General features: G+C 36.3%; 2 protein-coding genes across 2 annotated transcripts; both read right to left on the bottom strand.

Moving 5' to 3' along the window:
• Positions 1–895: 895 nt before the first annotated feature.
• Positions 896–4,732, bottom strand: LOC100890465. Its single transcript, XM_030973282.1, has 7 exons — positions 4,383–4,732; positions 3,732–4,083; positions 3,328–3,426; positions 2,782–2,888; positions 2,046–2,268; positions 1,568–1,626; positions 896–1,278 (listed from the first exon to the last, which is right to left on the bottom strand). The coding sequence occupies exons 2-7, from the start codon at positions 4,055–4,057 to the stop codon at positions 896–898; spliced, it is 1,197 nt and encodes a 398-aa protein (XP_030829142.1). The 5' UTR covers positions 4,058–4,083; positions 4,383–4,732.
• Positions 4,733–9,333: 4,601 nt separating this feature from the next.
• On the bottom strand, positions 9,334–21,795 carry LOC100890390 (multiple epidermal growth factor-like domains protein 10). The gene is made up of 11 exons (XM_003728129.3): positions 21,511–21,795; positions 20,705–20,872; positions 16,809–16,901; positions 15,929–16,020; positions 14,840–14,969; positions 14,035–14,237; positions 13,097–13,394; positions 11,711–11,814; positions 10,948–11,170; positions 10,066–10,115; positions 9,334–9,650 (listed from the first exon to the last, which is right to left on the bottom strand). The coding sequence occupies exons 2-11, from the start codon at positions 20,797–20,799 to the stop codon at positions 9,334–9,336; spliced, it is 1,605 nt and encodes a 534-aa protein (XP_003728177.2). The 5' UTR covers positions 20,800–20,872; positions 21,511–21,795.
• Positions 21,796–23,243: the final 1,448 nt, after the last annotated feature.

Here is a 23,243-nt window from a genome sequence, read left to right as displayed (position 1 = left end):
GGATAATGGAGCAACAATCAAATTATGTGATATTACCATACTCTGTAATAATCAATATTTCAATCGATCAGTCCACAAATCAATCAATCAATCAATCAATTAGTTAATTCACTCAATCAAGTAATCAGTCAATTAATTACCAACCTCTCATTGAATTTATCATCTATCCATCAAGCCATTGATGAATCAATCCATAAAATCGACCAATATAATAGTTACCAGATAAGTTTTAACCATTCAACCAACCAATCGAGCAATTACTTCTCTGTGCGTTATTTATTTCATCCGTTCATTCAACGCGCTTATCAATTATTGATCATCAACTCACCCACTTGATCTGTAAATTAATCAATTATTCAACCACCCTCTCCCTCGCTCACTCTTTCACTCAATCTCTCATTCACTCAATCGAATAATCTACCAATCAACCAATCAATCAATTAATCAATCAACCCATCAATCAATGTATTAATCAATAATCAAAAACACCTTCTATTTCTAAGTCTGAAAATCAATTTATTAATAAAAGCAAATATCAGTTTCAATGTATGTCGTCATATTCTAATAAAAGAAAGGGATGATGCAGCAATGAGTTAACGGTTAAAAAAGATTTGAAATATAATCTTATATTTTATTCAGAATCACCAGAGATAATACAGCATATAAGTCCAATAGAAAAGTACATTTAATTAAAGCCTTTACATCAATATTACATTCTTAGTTAGAATGAAATTTATACATGTTCATATGATTGTATGCGATTAGACATGACTGTTCGTCCATCTGCTACTAGTTACTTCGATCTCCATGCTAAGTCGCTGAATCCTACAATGGCCGTTGACAATGGAAAAGGAAATGCCTTCTAATAAGTCTCTATCTACACAGGTAAAAGTCCTCAGTGATGCCCAGTCTTGGTAGGTAGAGGATCAGACTCATACACCTCCACGTACCCGGCTTGGCTTTCACAGCTCTTTGCTTGGCCGATGTCCGAATCGACGTTAGCATACTCCAGACCGTATGGTGGTGCGGTGGGTTGGGATGCATTATGGGCGTGGCCATAGACGTGGTCGTGGGTATGACCATGGTTGTGACCATGGGCGTGGTCTTTGGCATGGCCATGGTTGTGGCCATGGGTGTGAACGTGGGCGTGGCCATGGGCGTGGTCATGACCATTGGGATGGTAGGCTACTCCGACCTTAGAATCTGATGTGGTTGGTTTGTTACAGCTCTCGTAGCGAGGCGGTAGGTCATTCTTTGATGTCTCGGTGCTTGTTTTACCTGAAATACGAGTCGAAGAAAAGAGGCATATTAGGAGATTAATATGCACTAGTATAAATATTGTTATTAAGTCGCTTATGATTATTTTATATAACCCTAATATCATTAAAGTTTAATAAAATTAGTTTTAACTTTTGATTCACCTACACGAATGAATATTTGTGAGCTAAATTTAAATTGCAGCAAATGGAAACTTGTATAATTTCTTCTGTTATGTTATTGAGGAAATGTTACATGCGTTTCATGTTGCACACTTTCTCAGCAATAGTGGTAATGATAATCATCTTACCGTTTCCATCTTTGAATGTCTCCTTCTTCGTCTTTCTGGTGAATCTCCTCGTTGATATTCTGTAGATGGAAATACGAATAATGCTTGTATGACCTTTTGAATGTACACACGTAACGACAACTCGGAAAAACATGTTTACAATGCCAGCTACTAAAATGTGATTCTTCTTTATTTACCATAATATGTTTTTCACAGGCTTGTTGTTGTTGCCATTTCTTTATTTTTTAAGAAAATGAATACATCGGAAAATGCAAATTTGTACATCCATTCATCCATTCATAATGGTAAATATTTATTGATAGATTTTATAAATTATATATTTTATAAGAATCGGAAGGCCTTTTGTCAAGATTGCTTTTTTGTATTTTGTTGTACTTTGGCAATTCTTAGAATTGTATAATATATTGAAAAGGCAGTGAATACGATTTTCGAAAATTGTTCTCTAACTTGTAAACAGATATGGTCACGCTTAATATACCTCCTCATGACCTCCTTTCGTCCTCCGCACAGGTGCACGATCACGGCTCCGATGATGATACCGATGATGAGGATAGCGACGAGGACGATGATGAAGAAGACGAACTTCTGCAGGGAGTTATCAATCATCTTCATCTCGTCATCGGGCATCCTGTCGTCTCTGGGCGTGGTGGGGGCTGGTGGGGCGGTGATAGTGGTGGTCGGTGGGGGTAAGGTCCGTCCTCCTATTTTCCAAATGACACAAAATGAACTTAGAGTATAATGTATAGCCTAACTATCTTACGTGAAATGAAATAGACAAAGCTTGTAGTTTGTAGATATAGAAATCACAACAATTATAATATGAAGGATCATAAATAATGCGCAATCCATGAGAAGGGATAAATACACTGTCCTATTATCTATGTTATTACACAGGTAATAAATAGCTAATTTTCTCAAGTTGCCCTGAAAACTTAAATTCGTCCAAGAATTCCTTTCACCATGTTTCCATTAACTACACCTTTGTTGAGAGTGGAATATGTAGATTAAAATCTTTCAAATGACATCAAAATGAAATTTGTGCACTTTGGAATAACTCGTAAACCACATCTTTCCGCTGGTTCGAGGATAAAAAGCTGTCATTTATCAACGATTAAGCTCAATTTACGTGTTGTTATGATGCACGTGGGTTATACTCAATTATAATTAAGATATGAGCAATAATGAAATAATAGTGATTAGATCATTTATCTCACCTTGGGGTTCACAAACACCGTTCACCTCCATGAAGCCGACACAACATTTACGAGCATTGACGTAAACAATTTTTGTCGCCTGCCTGTACGCCACGTGAGGAGTCATCCTAAATGTCGGGAGATAACAATATCATCACATGATTGATTAATATGAAACTGTAAGAATCAGGAAAGGGTATTGGCTTGGCTGGAGAGTAATGATAGTGCAAATCATGTGATGAATGATGAGCAGAGAGAGAAATGTACTTATGTAATAATTATTTATAATTAACTTTACCTCCCCAAGAATAGTTTAAACTATAGTGGCACAGCATAAGTCCAACCTTGACGGGGTTCTGGTGTTATGGGAGGGGGCAATATAATATGGATGTAATAAGAGAATACGGGTCATCCATCATCTTCTGTCCTCGTTATCTACCCCATCCCCATTTCTTTCTCTCTCTCCCTTCTCCCTTTCTTGTCATCCGATGGGGGAGTGGGCTCCTCCTCTCGAGAGCCCTTTAACTCCACAATTGGGAGTGACCCGATTATTGACCTTTCATTTACCTGTATTTTCTGCAGTATGCTAGATGAAGCCATCCACATCTTGTCTTGGTTGATATTCTTTTCTGAGTCTGGTACGATTGCATCACTGTGATGGTAGCACTGTAAATAAAATAGTTAAAACAATGTCTCATATAATGTGAAAATAAAAGTAACTTATTTAGCGGCTACCTGAATGACCGATTGCTGAGAGAGAGAGAAAGTAAACACTTTTTAGTTGCTAAAACTTTATATTCTTCCTTCTACTACTACTACTACTACTACTACTACTACTACTTCTACTACATCTAATGATTGCAAATTATTTCTTTGATCAAACAATGACGTTTAATGAAACAAATTTTCCGTACATTGAAACTAAATAATAATTATGGTAATACTAAATACTAAAGACATGAGCTCATTACCTGACAATCTTAGTGCACCTTCCTGGCTCAAGGGAAGCCATCTCATTGGCATCGGTTGCATGACCGTGATCAGTCCCATGATCGTGCCCCCGTGGTCCATGATCATGCCCCGGCCCGTGGTCGTGTCCCGGTCCTGGTCCGTGGTCATGCCCTGGTCCTGGTCCGTGGTCATGCCCCGGTCCGTGGTCGTGTCCCGGCCCCGGCCCGTGATCATGGTCATGGCCGTGGCCTCCTGGTCCATGCTTTCCTCCTGGGGCGGCGCCGACTGTGGATGCCACGATCAGGAGGGTCACAGCTACGATGACGGTAATGTTCAGCTTCATCATGATTCAGTTTTGTTGTCAGTCAATATCTGAAACAGAAACAACGACAGTTTAATTTATAAAAGATAACCAATAACCTGTTAAAAAATTAGATAATACAGATACGGAGATTCGTTCTATATATACAGCATGTCTGATAATATTTTCACAACACATCATTTTAGATGAAAACAAATTGTTTTAAGCTTTATTTTAATGCAATTTTATTTCGTAGATAGTTACTAATCTTCAGTTCTTTTTTAATGGAAATGAAGAATGGCAAATCTTGAAAAAAACAAACATTAGAAATAGAATAGAAAAAGTTAAAAGAACCATTTTATAAGCTTACCTTCTTTGGTGTTCAAATATTCGTCTTTCTGTCTCTGTAGCAGATTTGAAGTAGGACTAGATCACTGATGCCTTTCTCGGAGCTTTGTTACTGGTATTCAGACACCAGCTCCTATTTATCCTCTCCTCTGGGTCCAGCAATCAGACATATCCACCAGTTTGATGCGTCTGGGATAACAAGTTCATCGGATATGATGGCCTAGAAATAAAAAAAAACACAAAAAGGAAATATCCTCCCACTCATCATGCGTATACGATATCCAAATATAATTCGACGAGTCACTCTCTAATAATTTCGTCGGTAAATAATTTCAATTTTTGAAATTGCTCATACCTCCAAAATAAAGTTGATTACCCACCCAACCCAAAGGGCTTGATATGACCAAATCTGATTATTCTACTTTTTAAAAGTTCTCTATTTCAGCATGCTCATTGTGAGAAAGGGCAATTCGATTCTTCTTCAAAATGGTGAGCTGGGACAAGGCCGAGGGGGGGGGGGGGGGGGGGGGTGGGGTAGAGCAAATGTGCAAAAGACACCATTTTAGTACATAATTGGCTCTTTAGTTTGATAAACAGTACTTTTGATATAGATTTGTGTAATTTAAACATCTTTAAATATCGTACATTAAACGTACATGACGTACATAGGGAAACTGAGCGCCAAATGTGGGTCAACATGAGCGAACAGATATGATTATTTACATCAGTTCTAGGGATCAATCTTTAATATAAATCTAATAATATATAATGATTTATATAGCGCTTATTACGGAATGCCGTCTGTATTAAAGTGCTTTACAGATATTATCATTACCCCGGTCATCGGATTCACACACCCACACAGTATACCAAATTGGGAGGGGGGGGGGGGGGGTAAGAGGCCATTTTTTATAAAAATCTTTTGGTCCCAAAAATTTCGCAACGATTCAGCCAGCCGCTGAATAAGCGGGGGGGGGGGGGGGGGTAACAGGACATATATATTTTTTTTTGTGTGTCCCAAAATTTGAAAATTTGGTCCATCGGTATTGGGGGGAGGGTTAGGTCTGTCATTTTGGGTCACCAAATTTTTTCGAGTGATACATTTCATAGGATTTTGTGAAATAAACGTTATAATTTTTGTCTTTCTAATATTCATTTTTGGCTGACGGCTGTGTGACAATTTTGTAAACGAAGCATATAATGATTTACATTGAATATATCATACCACAAAAATTTGCAGGGGTGCTGTGCCCCCCCCCCCCTGGAAAAATTCCGGGGGTGCTGCAGCACCCCCAGCACCCCCGCTTCCCAGGGCCATGAGTGCTTCATCCACTCGACTTCGACACCTCTTTAACGTCATCATTCGAAAGATGCGACTCGGTTTCGAACCTTGTTCAGAGTCAAAAGTATTTAAAGAGAGCCGACTTTATCGCTAGACCAACTCACAAGAGCAGATTCAAGGAAATATATTTTCTTTATAAAGGGGCTTACGACACAATGTATAGGGAATGTGAATCCTTGCTTTAAATGTACAAAGAATATAATTCCCTTTCATTCATATGAACATTGTTTCCTAGTCATAAATCAAAAATTGAAGTATGTAGATGTGAAGGGGTGTCCCCTCCCTAAAAAAAAGAAGAATTGTAGTAATTTTCTAAAACAGTATAAAGCACCAGCTGCTATAATATATATATTTTTTATAAATATGGATCAAAGTATACACTGCACATACTAAAAGCGGGACATTTTCTTCATTATTGAGGGGCACGTTTCAATGAGGAAGGGGCACTCTGTCATCAAGAGGTTGGCACTTGTATTGAATTACAAAAATCTTCCCATGGCATGAAGATTAAACACAATGACGGGGGTCCTTATGGAAAAATAACTTCAAGTCTTACAAACAAAGTTTGCTTTTCTGTTTCTGCGTTGTTAGGGTGGCGATGCAAACTTTGAAACATTTTGCTTGTCTCATGTTTACACAATTTTAGTACAGTGAATTGACAACCGTAGAATCCTTCCTTTTGAGATCATTGGCATTGAAATATGATAATAAAGAACAAAGCATTGTACTTGTTTGTTAACGGTGCTTTGTTTTTGACCAACTACATGAAATGTTCAGTGTCACCGACCCACCGCCGTGATTTTCCTTTTTAACCCCCCCCCCCTCCCGATTATGATCATGTTCTCTCTCTCAAGTTCATTACTCGACAATTCATTTTCGTTTCGTTTCGGCGGGGGTAAGCGGAAAATGATGTTAGGATATGTAAGCAAGTTAACTCTTTGACGACGTGGTACTGTTTGGTTTAGAATGAGAGGGACATCTTTAAAAACAATTTGGCAATTGTGTCAAGTTTAATTTGGCAATTGTGTTAAGTTTAATGCAGACATGACTCTGTAAATGGCATGTTTTGATAGTAGATAATGAGAATATAGAGATTATTCATGAATAGAATATGTGTATCGACAGCATGATTATTAAGAATTATTTTTCACGTATCAGTCATGATGTCTGAGATAAATGTGTTGAAACAGTTTTTAAATTCACATTAATTGTTTTTGTCATAACGTATCATATACTGTTATTCATAAGATTAAAGGTAATGCAAAGTTTTAGGAAATTTTGAAAATTGGATGGATAGTAATTCTTTAAAATGTTGATATATTTGGGTGCCCCTGTTGATGTATTATAAGCACTAGAAAAGTAAGCCCTTAAAACTCTTCTGCTTTCGAGAAATTGCATAATCAAAATTTACCGGTGCTCCCGGTAAATTGCAAATATTTCAAATAGCGTCTAAGGCCATGGTACATGTAGCTGCGACATGAAAATCTCAGAATATGCAGTTCTGATATATAATTTCCAAATGGGAATAGCAAATTGGTCGATTGTAGTCAAGAAACATTGTTTTAAAACTAAAGTAATATCAGTCTTGAGAGGGAGCTATACAACATAAAGAGTTTATTATTTACAATTTCATCACTTTAGACTCGATTTCAACCGCGACAACGATCATTGAATATTGTAAAATCGCATATGCTTTGTATATGTTCATTTGAACCAAATTCATGACCCCATATACCAAAACTTTGTAAAATAGGTTGCAGCGAGAGAAAGCTATTTCAATAGCGTATTTTTTCTCAGAAAACTACAGTAAGTTGTGTATCTCCTCCCTTTTCCTACCAACCATCGTCTCTCTCGTTTCTCTCGCTTTGTCCGTCTATCTTTCACTCCCCCTTCTTCCCCTTTTCTCTCTCTCTCTCTCTCCCCCTCTCTCTCTCTCTCTCTCTCTCTCTCTCTAGTTGTCTCCCTTTCTTCTTATATCTCCTTTACTCGACCTTCTTCTCTCTTTCTCTGTGACTGATATACTAAGAAGTACATACAATATGGATTGGCATGTCCTTAGTTTGAATGATAAGAAACTAGACAATGTTAATTTTTTTAAAATATTACTTCTTTCTTGGTCAATTATCATAATATAGCATTTACATAAGCAATATGTATCTTTTAGTCAGCAAATTTTTAATGATAACAAATTCATATCAAAATATTACGAAAACACGACAGTATTGTTGAATTAATTGTAAATGACATGTAGAAACTTGTGTTTCATATTTACACAAATACAATAATAAACGTTACGCGGTGGCAGTGTAATACTTTAAAACCATGGTATAAGATAATAACATTACAGCTTTCTTTCCCTTTCCTAAAATTCTTTCAGATTATCAATCCCAAGAATAAAAATGTACATGTTATGTAATCATTATCTATTTACTTCGTATCTTTGATTCATATTTTGTATCGATACATAGATGGGCTAATTATGTAGGTTTATAAGTAGGTTTCTTAAAAATTATATTTGAATAATGGTGATTTTATCGTTTTACCTCATCTTTATAATCATGTAACTGCATAATCAAGCGTTTGTTTATCATATTTCAGCGATTTGAAGGCAAACTCTTGAGGTTTTAAGCTACATAAGCAAAATAGATCACAATAAAAAAACTTTGTTTTAATCTTGCGGAAACAGGACTTGAGTCGAAGTTGGCAGCCCGTTGTATGTTCCGCTAGCCGAACGAAGCGGGCAAAGAGTTAAGTGATGGGACCCCATGAGAGCTACTGAGCTTAGTTGGTAATGGTTAAACGAAGAAGTTATTAGGCCCAAGTAAAAACTCACTGGTTAAATTTTAAAACATGCTAAACATCTACGAATGTAGTGTGGTGTGGAGGTTTAAACGTACGGATTTCGTCTGTTGCCTGCGTCCCTTGGCCTATTATAGGTTTTCCGATTTTGAAATTTTGGAAAGATCGAAAAAGGTGTTTATCCCCACATTCACAGTGCCTATTACCTGTGGTAAATTATGCATCTTTATCTTCATATATTAATAACAATTTGTTAGAAGAAGAATTATAGACGAAACATGCTAGATAACAATAATGTTGAGGTACCACTGGCAGCTCGCTGACCACATTTGGAGTGACGCAGGCTCGGTAACGGGCATTTTCAGAATTCTCTTTTCTTCCTTAACATTACCATGTTTATGTCTTCCTTCTTTATGATGAACAATTTCCCCCTATATAATCATAAATTTGAATGATTTATAGAGACAGCTATTTTTTATCATCCTCTTGGCTTCTTGGCTAACAAATGTTTCCTCTGAGGTTCCAGTTAAATTAAGTACTGACAAATATTATTAGTACAAACATTCACATAAACCAATTTCAGCGACCTCTATATCGAATATGCAGTAATTTATGTAAGTACTGCTACATTATATCGAATATGATTTTAACCACAGCTATGCATTTCTAGCAATTTGACAATCATAATTCATTTATACAAGGATAAGAACAATTTGTAAGAATAAGTCAAGCGATTCAAAATTCATAAACAAACTGTATGGAATATATGCGCCAAAGCTTTTGACTCCTTCGTCAAATGACAATTTTTCTTTGTGAGATCATGATTGTATCCTCACTTCAGATTCCATTGATTTTTGGTAATGATAGTTTGATACTCCGGAGGTGGCGACCTACTTTCATTAAGGTGCAGATATCCGTTATTATCAATCTTGTTTGACGTCACAGGATCTGGCGTTGTTACGTCATTAGATGGCGCTCGTACAGGTGGAGCTTGGTAATAATTGACTTCACATTGAGGTTTTCCTGTGCTCGATGATGACGATGGCTTGTTGAGTTCGTCAAGCATCGGAACCTCATAGCCGCCATTAATATCGACTATTTCGGCATAATCGCTTTCTTCCTTTCCCCCGTTGCATTCTGCATAGTGATCTGCGATGTATCGGGGTAAGAAACACAAAACAAAATAAGAATGTAGTTAAATCAATATCTACATTTATTAACTGTCGAGAAACAATGTCATGGACATTTTTCAGGATTACCCCTCTTCGGGAATACGATTTTAAATTTTGATATTACTTTCCATTACCATCACCGCAATAATTGTTAAATTTAAGCCATATAGTTCTTTGTCTCTCCTTAAAAGAAAATGCTATATGCAGATGGTCATAATATCCCAATCTAATACACTCGCTTCAAGGGATAACACAATTGACACCACAGGAAGTAAAGGCAGGGAACATCTTCACCATTCTTCTTTTTCTTCTAGGCTTACTTCTTCTTTGGCATTCTCTCTATTGATAAACCGTTTTCGCTGATGGCATTGCAAGCTTATAGTTTAACTTACGAGTGAGTTTGACGACACCCTCCGCTCCGATAGTCGATTTTCGGCGACACCTGGAAATAAACAAGGATGATGTTTCAGATGAGATTACTGTACGTCTATAATATGACTGGTGTTTACATTGTTTTCAACACATAAGAAAAAGAAACTTATATAATTATATATACATATACACCGAAATGCACTATAAAATCATGGCCTTGAATATCTGTCAGAAATAAAGGAGAGAGCATGATATCGGTCCTTATGTAAAAGAATCAAGAAACATGTGTATTATTCGAAACGGTTATCCATCAGAGCTTGTACAGAGTAACCATTCCCTTGTGGTAATCAGCAGATTTTCTATGTTAAAATGCGTCTAAAATAGCCCAATCAAGAGTCCAAAAAGAAATTACGTATCTCCGAATCTGCACAATTCTATCTGTGGGTTGCCTTGGTAGGTCTTTTTTTTCCTCTGAGACTAAGAGAAGAAGGAAAGTTTAATTACAAATAGCATCAACAAACTACCTGGGGGGTGTTTCATAAAGCTGTTCGTAAAGTTACGCATGACTTTACGAACGACTTGTATATGAAGTCCCAGATAGGATGCCCAAAGTTTTTCCTGATATTTCCAATAACCTCAATTAAATTATGGCAAAAAATATACTTTGCATTAAAAATGTTTTTTATAATAAGAATGTTAATCTACATCTGCACAGTTCAACTTTAGTTGATGCAGTTAATAATGATTGAGCATCCCATTTGGCTTTTCATATACAAGTCGTTCGTGGAGTCATGCGTAACTTTACGAACATATTTATGAAACAGGGCCCTGGACATACAATCCGCATGAGAAGTATTACTTTGAAATTTTGCCATGTCTCCAAGACAATTCATATGACTTACGGGTGTTTTAATGCGATCACGACTAAGAGACCGACAACGACAGCAAGAAGGATACAGACGATGAGTGGTATGGTGAACGATGTCATGGGCGGTGAGCCTTTATCGCTTGGTATGGCATATGATCTGGATACCAGCGTGGAAGGCATTGGACTTGTAGTCACTGCAGCTGGATACACACCTGTCATGCCTGTCGTGGTAGAAGAAGGAGCAGGTGCGCCCTGGCCTGTGGACACACATATTGATGATAGTGTCAGTAAATACAAGTTGCAGAATAATGTTTCCTTATACACGTTGCTCCAACAGTTTCATACTACAGTCAAACCTGCTTTAGTGACCACCTGTATAGAAAGACCACCTGTCTACAAAGACCACAATTTGTGTTTTCCTGAAAATGGCTTCTCATTGAAACATGTACAGAAGGAACCTGTACATAAAGACCACCTGCCTATAAAGACCACTTTTCTTGCCTCCCTTTGGTGGTCTTTATAAACAGGTTTCACAGTACAATCTCTGCTAAGGAATATATTCAGTGATTCCTAGATTTGTTTCTGCCATATCCAGTAACTACACCTGGGTCGAGAGAGGACTTCTATGAGGTCATGAGCCTCAGTGTCAGGATTAACACTGTCGACCCCTGTACACTGAGAGTCTACTGGAAAAGGGTGTTCCTACATGAATAATTAAATAGCTATGAAATATTAAGAATTAAAGTGTATACATTAAAAATCACGAAATTATTATATTTTGGGAACAATAGTGTTACCTGGACATTCCCCTGTGTATGGATCACACGCTGATTGGTCAAGACAGTTACATGGTTGGCTACATGATAGGCCCCAGAAGCTTGGGGGACAGTGCTCGGTACATCTATTTAAAAAGGTAGAATAGATGGATTATGATGATAATAATAATAATACAAATAACAGAAATGGTAATGATAATAAAAATAACAGAAATGATAATTAAAAAAATGATAATACAAATACATTTATATTGCGCGTAACAAACTGAAGCCTCTCTATGTGTTAAAAGGTTTAAAGGTAAATACAACAATACAACGAGACATATCACCCTTTTCAAACAGACATCTCACTGTTATATTTTCTTTTCTTTTCTTTTTACTCCCTTGTTCAATTTGAATGGGTGTACACGTGTCCTATACGTCTCTCTTTTCAAAGCTATACGCTTCCGATCTTAAAGTGACTCGGTAACATTGTTGAAGGTTGATGAAAAAATTGCTTAATTTTTGTATAAAATGTTACTTACTATATTCCTTTTACTATACTAACCCTCTGACATGCAAACAATCCTGAACAAATTCTCTAACCACAAAGATATCTATGGATTTCTTTAAAGGTGTCGATGGGAGGCACCTTCTAACAGTGATTAACAGTAAATTCTCCCAACCCTTTTTCAATTTTCCCAACCGTTTTCCATGAGAAAAATACATAAAACAGGCTATAAAAATCTGTCAACACTTAACTGTCTGGAATGGAATGTAGAGCCATTTTATTGCTTTGTGACTATTTACATTCACCTAAAATGTAATTAAATTGCCTTTGTCTTGATGCTGAACTAGCCTCTTGTCGATGGCCCTCGCTTTGTTGGAGTCCGTAAATTCTGACTCGCTTCGCTCGCCAGAATTTACGCTCGGTTTCTCTGACTCGCTTCGCTCGCCAGAATTTACGGACTCCGAAAACGCGAGGGCCATCGACAAGAGGTTAATGTTGAACAGGCTTTGACAAGTAGCAGAATAGAAGTAGAATAATATAGTTGGGAGAATTAAGGAATCGATCAGATCAGTTTTTCCCAATTTGTACCATGAATAATGATCCGTTTTCACTGAAATTTTCAGATTATCTTTAATTGTACATATAGCATTGAAGTCACTACCTTAGCATCACTATCTCTCATCTGAACAATGTTTCAAAGTCCCTTTAAAGTATATCTTCTTCCAAGAAGTGAAAATGCTTCACTTGGATTTTACAGCTTTTCCCTTCATCATAATACCACTGTTATTAAACTTTATGAAAATAATTATGAATATAATATGTTTTACCTAACTTTATCACCTAGTAAAATGCACACAAATATCAGAGAAAATGAAAGAAATTGAACTTGAAAATACTAAATTTCGATTTCGTCTTACCTTGGGCCATAATACCCGATCGGGCACGTTAGACAGGCGCCCCCTACGGCGTCACATCCTCCAACCATAGGGCAGTTACATCTGAGATCACAGTCCTGTCCGTAGAAACCTTCCTCGCAGGGATTCTCACAGAACATCCCAGAGTAGCCTTGTTGACAGAGACAAGAACCATCCTCCCAGCTACAGAGGCCATCATTCTCACATTGGCACACCTCGTCACAGAAGGTCCCGTGTCTGTTGGATGGACAGGGCTCGGTGCAGTAACGACCTTGCCATCCTGGTGCGCAAAAGCAATGACCTGTATGGACATCCAAGAGGTCATCAAGAATGAAAAGAATATGTCGTTAAATGCGTCACTAATGTCATTATTTTACAAAGTTGGTTTAACATCCGCGCGGTATTGTTTACTTCTGTTGCTGCATTTATACATTTTATAGCATAGCCGGGGGTGAAGGATGTAGCCCCCCCCCCCCTCATCTTTGCTTTGAATTTAGGATATTTGTTGATACATGAACGTTTGTTGATTAGAACCAATCATCTTTACAGTCTGATCAAGGAGAAGCATCCACGTCACATACATAATCCATCTTTCAACTACGGGACTACATGTTCAACTCTTCGAGAGGCTTGCCCAAATGCCACAAGTTTATCCCTGCTACACATGCGGCGTTAATTGCTGACTGCAGATTTTGCATCACCGGCTGGCGCGATCCTAGAAGGGCCAGTAAAGAGCGACAATAATTGAATGCAAAATGAACAGTGCAAACATTAACTGTGTCATTTGCATAACTGGCGCAAGTAATCACGCAATCAAAATGAACCCTCGCATGCCATGGAAATTACGGCAATCAGATAACGTCATAGACAGTGGAAACTGTTCTGTGGTCACACTTCAAGAATTTGATAGAGGCAGTTACCAAAGTTTGCGCGGAGCTTACCTGTGGGATCATAAGAGGCGCCGTTGCTGCAAGAATCGCTTTCCATGTAGCATCTTTGTCCCACACACCTGGTGTTGCATGAATCACCCTCCCATCCGTAATCACACAAGCAATGGCCGTTAGAGGGATGGCACACTCCGCCATTTTCACACACAACTAGGCATGGTAGAGAACAGTTTGAGCTGTACGTGGCAGTTGTACACCTGTATGTAAAAAATGCAATTGAAGAGGTTGATACTGCATGCTACCAAAAGTTAAATGTCATTGACTATAGAATGCATTACAAGGGTTGCTTCCCATTGAAAATTTGAATTCTCGCCAAGGCATTACTGCCATATCAGTTTTATCACCAGTATTTAATCTTAAACTCTCGTTTTTGCACGTAATATGAAATTGATGGCTTATCTACTCATACAATGCTTACATAGACATGCATCCATTTTAAGCTCGATCATTACATAGTGCAGTTCAAGTAATATGAAATACAAAGGGTTCGATAACAATCATTTTTTTCTTCACATGACTTCATGATTGTTAAAATCGCAGTCAAATTTATGGTGTAAGGGGAAAATCGAAGCATTTTTATTCGACTATGTCACTGCTCGAAACAGCTCGATATTCCTCACTTCTCTTGTTCGAAAAAAGATATCGACAGCGAGCTCAGGAAGTAATTTCAAGGTCAAAAAGAGAGACAATAATGAAACATTTGTTTTATTAAATCGAGGTCATGTTCGGGTAACCTTTAAAAATAAAACAGCAGTATAATTTAAATTGTTAAACAACTTTTAGACCAGATATACAATACCTTTCTTCGCAGTGATTCCCTGTCCAACCTTCAGTACAGCTACACTCCCCAGTCAGGTGATTACATATTCCATCATTAAGGCACTGACAGGACAGTGAGCAGTTACGACCATACCGCCCAGTAGGACAAGCTAAAATAGGGTAGGGAAGAAAGAAAAGATGAAAATGAATGATAAAAAGGAGAACAGTGTATTACCATAATAATGAGAAGATGATGTTGAGAGTTATTGTTATGTGTGAGAAAGCAAAATAAAAAGAAAGATGAGTATACTAGAGGGGAGAAATAGAAGAGGAGGTAGATAGCAGGATGGTGGTGGAAAAACAGCAAGAAAAGGAACAACAACCGCTGTCTTGATAATAAATATAATAACCAAGCATGAATTTATGTGAATTAAAAAGTATCTGACCCATAATTTAATCATTCCATCAAAACATTTGGCACAAATAAGTTGCTAATAAATATTAGGAATTCAGACGAAATTGATCAAAATAAATTAAGAGAGTACGAAAGAATCAGTACTCAAATAAAGAGTTGCAAAATCAAGGAGTTACTCGACCTCAATCGTTTTTTCTCTCTCTTTAGAAATGTTCATATCAAGGTTATACGCATAATGGTGGCAGGCCTTATGATCTGTAACCAGCACCCTTACCCCGTGCTCGCTATCTCTTCTCTTATATACTATAGTTATTTCTAAACCGTGATTAAAATTTCTTATTTCATGACCACGGTGCTCGACCCCTGTACACACGGAAGTACTGCAATCTTGCGAAAACGTTATTTGGTAATAAAATGTAATTAGAATTGTTCACTCCATAGTAACATTTGGTTTGTCTGAAGGGCGATTTTGTGCAATGTGTCCATAGATACTTTATCTTATGTCTTTTCGTTTCATTTATTTCATTATAAAATGAAAATATTTGAATATGACTAATGGGTAATCTGAAAGTTTTTTTTTCTTTCTTTTTTTTCTGGAAAAATATTAAACTGGACACATTGCGAGGAATCGCACATATCCTCATTTTCCTTTATCTTTGAAGTCTTGTTTCAGGAAACGTCCTTACTCCCTTATTTCGTAATAATCGCACTTACAAGAACAAATATCTCCCTCTTGAGTCCATCCATCACAGCACGAATTAGTGGTTATCGTCAAGTAGAGTTCACTGAAGCTTATTCTGCCATTCCTTCAAAAGTGAAATTACAATTTTAAAAAATGGAGTTGAAAATCAATATGGGTTAGATCCTGTACTGTTGTGAAGGCTGTAGAATCACCATGTCGCTATACTGTCATGAATATACCACAAACATGCATGCTGGTTAGTTTAGATTTGTTTTTTCTAACCATTTAACTAGCTTTAATATTGCCCTAATATTTCTCTCTAATACACATATTCAAATTTATGGATGTTCATTTCTGGGGAACTAGTGACGAGTTATTATATTAACCTATTGTTAATGAATGAACTACAATACTTGGAATCCAGTCTACATACATTATATATTGCTATATCGGGTAATCCTTGGGCAAGCTTTCAGGTTGTAAAGAACAACCTTTGTTAAAACGAATATGTTAGTAAACGGGTCTATTAAGTGTGGGTTTACCATCAACATAATCAAATACATGGTGTAATCTAGAAAATGTTACCTACAATTTATGATCGATGTTTAAAAAAAATATGTGAGAACTTAGTCTTCAGGTAGGTAGGTAGGATTTGGCCAATCTCTGTTAGCATGGTAACAATATGTCCTAAAATCTGCAGTATATAAGGTCCTCAAATTGTTTATTAACCCTACCCCCCCCCCCACACACACATTTCTTCTTTTTTACATTTGGTCGCCAATCGTTACCGACGTAGACAAAAATTAATAGAGATATGGACAGCATTCTTTCCTTCTTTATTGTTGTTTCGATTATCATCATAATACATCAACAAAATTAATGTTTTTTTTAAAGAAAATGGTATATACTAACCTAGCGGCTTGACATGCGGCAATCGTAAAGCCTAACTCCTCACAGTTCAAATCAAGAGCAGCTGACGAATGAACCGAAGTGGATGGAACAAGGCTGCAAGAAAGATAAATAATATTTCAAATCGTTTGGATATTGGATAAACCGTGATCAAGCAAGAAATAGATGTGATATGCTGTCTTATATTATGAGAGGAAAGCAGTGCTAGGCTCTTTGCAAAATTGATGTTATTTCAATTTTGAAAGATTGAGAAGAGTTGCTATCCTTAATTTCATATATAACTCAGCTGATCTGCAATACAACATTTTGTGATATAGATTCTGCCTACTGTATGTAAAAATGTTCTGCATAAAATAATGGCAAAATACAATCTAACATACTGATTGAAATATACCTAAACATAAGCCTACATGAAAATTAAAATGACTGGATTGCCATACTCAGTACTTAGATCCTTTACTAGAATAACCCTGTTCTTATGAGAGATGAAGTAAAACTTAAGTATCAAACCGTTCTTCTTTACAGATGTAATAAATCACTAATAAGTTTTCGTTAAAATATTAATACATTTATATACAATAAATGTATCCAAATTATGGTAAGAAGTAATGCACCTATTATGCGTATCCTTTTGATCAACTTATCAAAACATACGTAAAACTTCGAGTAAGTTATAAATATTTATTTTTAGAATGTATTTAACAAAACTCACTTTAGGTACTAATGACATGTTTCAGGGTTTACAATTTCATGTTTCCGTGTTTATAATACTCGTACACGGAAAATCAGATTATAAATAAGCGGGGATTATCAACTTAGCAACGAGAGGAAATACGGGGGTTTAAGTGATCTCAATAAATAAAAACATTACGGCAAATCGTGGTTGTTCACATAACCTAAGGCACTCAAGCTTTCTTTAATAATTATTTCGAATTTCATGAATTTCATAAACCTACTCTTACTTACACAGGGTATGTTAAATATTGAAGTGTAATGTAATGAATTTATACAACATGACATTGATTTATGATTAACGACATTATTCAAAGATTGCTGGCATTATATTTTCGTAAATTTTAGTTCTAATAAAATTCTAAGTTTATTCTTATGGTTATCATTATACTTTTTCGGGGGGGGGGTGAGGTCATGTCGTATACATTGAGGTGAAACATTCATATCGCACATATTTTAAACTTTTTTGTTTGTTCGAGACCTACATCACAAAATTACAAACAAATGCTTTGAAAGTGTTACCATGTAGCTGTACGGTGTAAACAATCTACAATAATTACATGTATGTACGTATGGAAGGCGTGATATTTACTGAAAAACACTAAAAGCAAATTTACTTGTTCTTCTTTCTAACAAATCTATATTCAAAGTTTTTCGAGTTAAATAGAAGGGTAGTTCAAGGCTGATCTATTTCATATTTCACTCAATAGCAACAGTATGAAATTATATGAACATTGACACCATGTATGAGCGGGAAGGCAATATTCTAAAAGTACAGGTGGTCAAATCAGCTTGTAATTAATATCATGATTGGTTCTCACACGAATCTCATTTTGGGAACAAGAGAGTTTAAAAACAGGAAAATAACTGACAAAAAAGAGAGCAAAATTAACCGACAATGTAGGTGGTTTGCGGCTAACAGAACCTTCAATCGTTACGGATATTTTGACGCGAATTCGTTTCTTACTTGACGTAACAACATCCTGTTTTGTAATATATCATTAAATTGACATGATCATTCAAATTCACCTCCATTGTTTAAAAAACTCTACCTCTTTATTGGGTAGATTATGTTTCCCATTTGGTTTCCCAAGCTTTAATCCCAGATTAGGACTCTGTCTCAAAAGGATGTGGTCTCTTTACATATAACATGAAGTACATGAATTCTGCTATTAAAACAAAGATGCCGCAATGATTTGAATACAATCATATACAGAGACTCACATGACTCAGTGATACATAGTTAGAAAGTGGAGAGATCGTGAGATATATATTCTCTCCTGGACAATAGTAGACATGGTATATGCGTAATCTTCTCTAAGTATCGAATGGTCAAACGGAAACTTGAATTCGGCGGCTCAAAAACGGCAGACGTTGCTATATGAGTTCGCTCAACATTCCAACGGAATACTTTTGATTCCTTGTGTAGGCGTACAGATTACGTTTGTATTATCTTTCCATCGATACTCTGAAAAGTCAAGAAAATACAATTGTTTTAATTTTCCTATTTTGTATTATATTCTGTAGATAATTTGATTTCGAAGAACTGTTCAACCAGAAATAACACGGCCTCTTTAAGCTAAACCGCTGACAGTAAACTGATAGGTCAGCGGTATGGGTTTGCGGAAGGATGGTTGCTTCCGATTATCACGTTGAAAACATCGAGATTACATACTATAAAAGGATTTCTACTCAATATTAGCAGCTGAAGGTTATGTTTCTATAAGTATGTGTTATAGACACATCAAGGCATACCTGTAATTATTTCTTTCTGGTAATGGATTTGTTCATGTTTTGTTGTTTGTCTTGTGAGGTTTCATTGAGAGAGAGGTTGTGAAAGTTGGTCATTAAGGTTTTAAATGTCTCGAGACAAGAACAAAAAAGATTCACTAATTGATGGCTTCATTTCATTGATTGATAGGTTGGTTGAGTATTTCAGCCTACCCGAGAGAATTAGTCATTGAGCAATAATGATTTACTAAAGGCACTTGCTCATCGACTTGGTATCGAACCCGGGAGACGTCTGCTCTACCACTGAACCATCACGCCTCATTATTAAGTCCACGGCAAGGGTGACCTGGTCAACCAATTATCATTCTAAAGATATGAACTTTAAAATTATTGATACACAAAAGATATATACTACCATATCATCATGACCCCAGTTAGTGTAAATCGCTGTTTTCTATTCACCTGCTGCATGAACTTTTTGTTTACAAAAATAACAACAACTGAAGAGAAAACATTGAGGAAAAATGTTGTTTCCTTTATAATCAATTGAACGCTTTTATAAGCTGCCAGTCTACATTTAATCACCATTGATATCAACATATTTTGATGCCAGGACAAATTTCACTAAAAGGAAAGAAACAACAAATGTAACAACAAAAGTGACTATAATATATTTGATTTAGGAAGGGGAAACGGTGTAAACAACTAGAAAGGAGGTTCACATGGTCCATATTTTTGTTACCCTCATGGTTTCGATCCACCCGGATCGTGTTAAAAGGTCAAGTCAAGATCTCCTTAGTAATGAAGACACAGGGGTCATACTGAGATTCATATTCTCCTCTTTCACTGTTTTGACATGACATGTAACATGATGCCTGCTCCACGCAGCTGTCTGTCTGACTTCCATTTTGCTCTATTCGCATGCATTCCACGATGTACCAAATTCAGGCATCATCCGTGAAACAATTTCCAAGATTATATACCAAGATTAACATTCACTTGAAGAAAAAAAAGTTATGAAGATGGAGTTGGGTCTTTCCTTGCCTTACATGGCTCATTGGTGAATAGCTTATAATAATGTTACTATAAAATCAACATAATTATCTAAGTTAATAAGGTTTTGCGAATCGTAAAAAGAATGATATTTCAATTTCATACATCATGACAACCCCCACCAGCATTTAAGACGAATGTTTTATACGTGAATCCTTCCCCTCCCCAAAATTTATTAAAGCCTACATCAACGGTGAAGAGATGAAACAATCAAGTCAGGTATAGTGTAATGTCTTTTGGATTGAATTTTTTCTTTTCTTTTAGCGAAAAGGGTAAGACACCATCCCTAATAAAGAATAAAACAGTGCTTCTTTCAAAGCATTTACATCATTTTAGAGCATCACTACCTTTTTCCCTCATAAACTGGTCCCTGGTGGCCTTACCTTTGTGTGGTACAGACGTTGGAGCCAGTGAGAGGATACACAATAGACACGCACGTGATAAGAAAGATCAGGAAAGTGGGTTCCCAAAACGTCATGATGGTCCTTGGAAATTGTAGGCAACCGGAGGTGCAAGAAGTGTATAGCTAAAATAGCTTCACCTGAGTGATACTTCATTGTTGTCCAAAATAAAAGAGAAAACGTGGGATATAACTTAATGTTACGATGAAAATATAGAACTTTTACAATTTTTGTATTCCAAACCTAGAACATGTTAGTTGGTGCGCTATCCAGCTCAGGTAACGTTAAGCCTACTGTCAACCTTATACCCAGTCATCTTAAGAGTATTACATACGAAATGATCTATTAAGCCAGGTACTGATACAACTTCTGTCATACTAGGTACATGATATAAAATTGGGTTCTATAATTAGAGCTACCCATATAGTTTGGTACGCATTACCCTCTCAATCAAGTTCCCATAGAATGTTGAATCACTTTGATGCCAATAGCTTCAATATCTAAAACATCTACTGTATTATATGTTTTGAATACATTCTGTATATCATTCAGGCACATGCAGAGATATACTATATACAACTAAGTAACTTGCTATAATGATGGATTTTCTAAAATAACAGAAGCTGATATGCAGTGTATCAATGAGGTGGAGATAGTTTCGGCTGGGCAAGAATACATCGAATACATAAACATTACATGGCATACACTGAAGCTTACTAATAAAACATGTTACAAACAGTGTTAACATAATAGCCGTGGGAAAGGAAAAACGTATGTGTTCAACTTACCTGCGAAATGTGTCCTAATAATCAAAAGTATTCCTTTTCAGTTTTACTTGCGCAAACTTTGTTTCTCCTCACTAAACACCTTCATGTGGCACATCTCTAATGCAGTTATGACAATCGAGATTTCATCCTTGAACTGGGAGTTTAACAACACTTCCAGGGTACACATATGTCATGCAATAATGTAGATATATGTCGAAAGTCGTGTTGTTAGTGCGAGCACCCCTCTGTTTCTCTCTCTGGCACAGATCTACAACAACGATGACGATATGTTATTGACGGGCTGTCGGTTTTTCTTTTCAATCGGTAGGGGGCGGCATGTGTATTTTCATGAACATCCTCACATGTATGCATGCAATACTAAATACTTGTTATAAACGAGGCTTCGTGTGTGATAATAGAGGTTCGATTTATCCATTTTTAAAAATCTCGTTTACATCACCAACTTCCGACGATACGCGTTTCCTGTGTCCGAATGGATTATATGATAACGTTAAGTACAGTAGGCTTCAGCTTTAAAAAAATAATCTATGTTTCATCTCTTTGTCAATTACAAAATAAAGCCCCTCTAAAGTGTTGGGAGACTCAAATTCGCCAAAAATGTGATGGTAAAATTCACTTATATTGTATCATAATGTGTAACAGGGTGTCATTTAAGAGACCCTTCTGCAAAGATTCCCCCTAAAAAAAATGTTTAAAAAAAAAAAATATATATATATATATATATATATACTGTATATTGATAAATGAAAACACAATTTGGGTTTTCTGTTGTACGCAAAAAAACAAAATGTTTTCTTTCATAACACATTTGTTTTGAAAATCCTTGCAGAAATGTGTTTTAAATGACATTCTCTTCACGTTATGATACAATTTAGGTGAAATCAATAAATATAGAAAATATAATTGACAATGACAGTAATTTCTTCAACCTCTTATGGAATACTATATATAAGAACTTATATATATTGACACCCCTTCCCATTGGAATGGGTGTTGCTAGAACATCATGAATAGGGCAGGGGTCTCAATATTCTGACTCCCCCAAAAGTACAAAAAGGAAAAATTAGTCCCCAGTGATCATGATAATAATCAATATGAATTGGAAAAAAACTTAATTGGGAATTAATACCCCTTATATCCCGTCTAGGATGCCCCTACTACACGAATTCCAAAGAAAAGTAACAAGTTTTTCATTCATAAGAAAATTTCGCATTTCTTCGTGAAGTATAATTATGAATATTGATGTAGGATATTATTGATGTTTTGTTCCATAGTGTGGACGTGCTACTTATCAAAGAAACATATAAACACATCAAAAAAAGTTCTGCAGTTCAAGTTTTAGCGTTGATATCTTTCTTGTTCATTATCATCAGTGACGTTGGTATGATTGCAAAGCCTGTTTATTCTCCTTTAAAATGATGCCCCATTTGTAATGATTATTTTACCATGGACTGTGCATGTACATCTGAATATGGGGCCAATGTGAAAGTAAAACGATTGTGTTTAGGAGGCATAACGGTGCGTTTTTCAATATTTTGTAGGGGTTTATAAGAAACTAAATCATGGGCACGCATGCCACCAAACACACAAACCACGCCCCTATATATCTTGATTCCTTAATCAGCAGTATCACCAGGATAATAATTTCATATCAACAGTATGATCTTTTGTTATCAATTAACTTTATTATTTTAAAATCATTATTTATAATAAAGACCAGCATTTATAATAAT

Source organism: Strongylocentrotus purpuratus, unplaced genomic scaffold (assembly GCF_000002235.5).
Source record: "Strongylocentrotus purpuratus isolate Spur 01 unplaced genomic scaffold, Spur_5.0 spur5_scaffold_6, whole genome shotgun sequence".
Classification (NCBI taxonomy): Eukaryota; Metazoa; Echinodermata; class Echinoidea; order Camarodonta; family Strongylocentrotidae; genus Strongylocentrotus; species Strongylocentrotus purpuratus.
Note: the sequence above shows the minus strand (reverse complement) of the source record. Positions and strands in the feature narration are given on the sequence as shown.

Bases quoted from the DNA above. Each gene is read 5' to 3' on its own strand.
- LOC100890465 (XM_030973282.1), bottom strand. From the start codon at position 4,057: ATGATGAAGCTGAACATTACCGTCATCGTAGCTGTGACCCTCCTGATC. The intron at 3,427-3,731 runs GTAATGAGCTCA...TTTTATTTACAG, and splicing joins AGGTGCACTAAGATTGTCAG to TGCTACCATCACAGTGATGC. The intron at 1,279-1,567 runs GTAAGATGATTA...CTCGTATTTCAG, and splicing joins GACATTCAAAGATGGAAACG to GTAAAACAAGCACCGAGACA.
- LOC100890390 (XM_003728129.3), bottom strand. From the start codon at position 20,799: ATGACGTTTTGGGAACCCACTTTCCTGATCTTTCTTATCACGTGCGTG. The intron at 16,902-20,704 runs GTAAGGCCACCA...TCTTTCTTGCAG, and splicing joins AACGTCTGTACCACACAAAG to CCTTGTTCCATCCACTTCGG. The intron at 9,651-10,065 runs GTAAGTTAAACT...GATACATCGCAG, and splicing joins GGGTGTCGTCAAACTCACTC to ATCACTATGCAGAATGCAAC.